Genomic DNA, 1,603 nt, shown 5'->3' on the forward strand with positions numbered 1-1,603 from the left:
CAAATTGGAATTATACATTGACTGTGCGTGCGCGTGTGAATGCCACAAATAGCAAGTGGAACGAGCCAACCATTCTTAACTTCAAAACCACATCGTGTATACCCGATCGTCCGCCAAAAACGATTGCTGGTGGCTTTTATACTCATTACAATTCCACTGAAAAGGTAATAAGCCTATATTGGGAGGAGTTGGCGCGACATGAGCAGAATGGACCAGGATTTTATTACAGAATTGATACGTGGAATGGGACGCATGTGTAAGTAGAGAATGAGAGAGAGAATGAATTAATTTATGTACATATCCAAAATTAATTACTTATTGTCTGGCCTGGCGAGAGTGAGGTGGGTCAGAGGGAACATCAACTCCCCGTTGCTCTGGTCAGAACTTTCCCGACAAGTGTAAACATATTTGGGTTAACGTCCAAGGCTTAAGTCCAGGACGAGTTGAAGTTCGAAGGTCATTTAGAGGTTTAAAAAGGCACTTCTGATAAGAAAGTTTCTAACAAAAGGTATGTATTTTGTCCTTGGAACCCGAATCTGTGATAAAAATCATTTATGTCTGATTTAAAGAAATGCACTTCCGGCCAGTTTAACCCACTTGCGGCCGAAACTCGAAGTCGGTAATCCGACTTAGTAGTTTACGCTTTTGCGGTTTCGAATAAACAACCTTTTCGTCCATTTTAGGAGGGGTGAACGGGTGATCTAGAACACCCTGTATACTTATATATTTTCTCACACTGAATAAAAATTCTATTTGTTCCTACGACAGTTGGGCCTAGGGGATCGAAACAACCCGAATTAATTACTCAACTAGAGCTCTCACTTCCACAGCCTTACCCAAAAACCTTTTCTTCTCCTTAATATCTGTCGTTCTTCGCCGAATTTTTCCTTAAGCGCCTTTTTTCGTAAACATTTTTTTACGCGTATTTTTTCGCCGTCAACCCACCAGCGCGCCTTTTTTTTTGTGTTTAGTGGCGATATCGATTTTCGTTTGTATTTAATGGAACAGTTCTTGATTCTTTTCTAATAAAAATTTTATTCGAAAAATATCTTAGAGTAGTCGTATTATTTCTTTATCTTGAGAAACAACGAAAAACGTTTTGCCGCTCCCTTAAAACCATTGCGCCCGACCGCTTCCCACCAACCCCGAGCTACGCCACTGGTTCTCTAACTAAATCTTTTCTACATTTTTATACATATTTCTTTCTACTTGTATACCTATTTAGTAGTTTTACTTTACATACGTACATAACTGAACTAATTACTATTTTTATTTTATTTCTTTTTTGTTTTTGTAGAACATCAAAAACATCTACAGAAACATCAGTAACTTTCTCTTGGTTAGACCAACCTAAAGTTTATGAAGTCCGCGCTGTAAATGATGTTGGTGCATCTATAGCTATGAGTACAATTAGTGTTAATGTATCGCAAACATCATACGTACCGAAACGAATCGAACAGTTATTGTATAGTAACGATACACTTGAATTACTATGGATGCATCCTGCTGACTACGATAAAGACCCACCAAGTAATTACACTGTATTTTGGTGTCAACAAAAGTTAGTGTCACTGACAAAGTGTGAGGTAAAAAAAAAAAAAAA

At 37.9% G+C, this 1,603-nt stretch overlaps 1 protein-coding gene across 1 annotated transcript in view; it reads left to right on the forward strand.

Annotated features, from left to right (window-relative positions):
- The first annotated feature begins 11 nt into the window (after nucleotides 1-11).
- LOC108372709 (uncharacterized) overlaps nucleotides 12-1,603 on the forward strand; it is a 6,724-nt gene continuing 5,132 nt past the window's right edge. Inside the window, exons 1-2 of the mRNA XM_017628462.1 lie at nucleotides 12-256; nucleotides 1,298-1,586. Coding sequence (XP_017483951.1) covers nucleotides 1,401-1,586 — 186 coding nt within the window. The 5' untranslated portion in view covers nucleotides 12-256; nucleotides 1,298-1,400. The remainder of the gene's footprint in view (nucleotides 257-1,297; nucleotides 1,587-1,603) is intronic.

The sequence above is a fragment of the Rhagoletis zephyria genome, unplaced genomic scaffold, assembly GCF_001687245.7.
Source record: "Rhagoletis zephyria isolate East Lansing unplaced genomic scaffold, Rhagoletis_zephyria_1.1 Rzeph_scaffold_05984, whole genome shotgun sequence".
Taxonomy (NCBI): Eukaryota; Metazoa; Arthropoda; class Insecta; order Diptera; family Tephritidae; genus Rhagoletis; species Rhagoletis zephyria.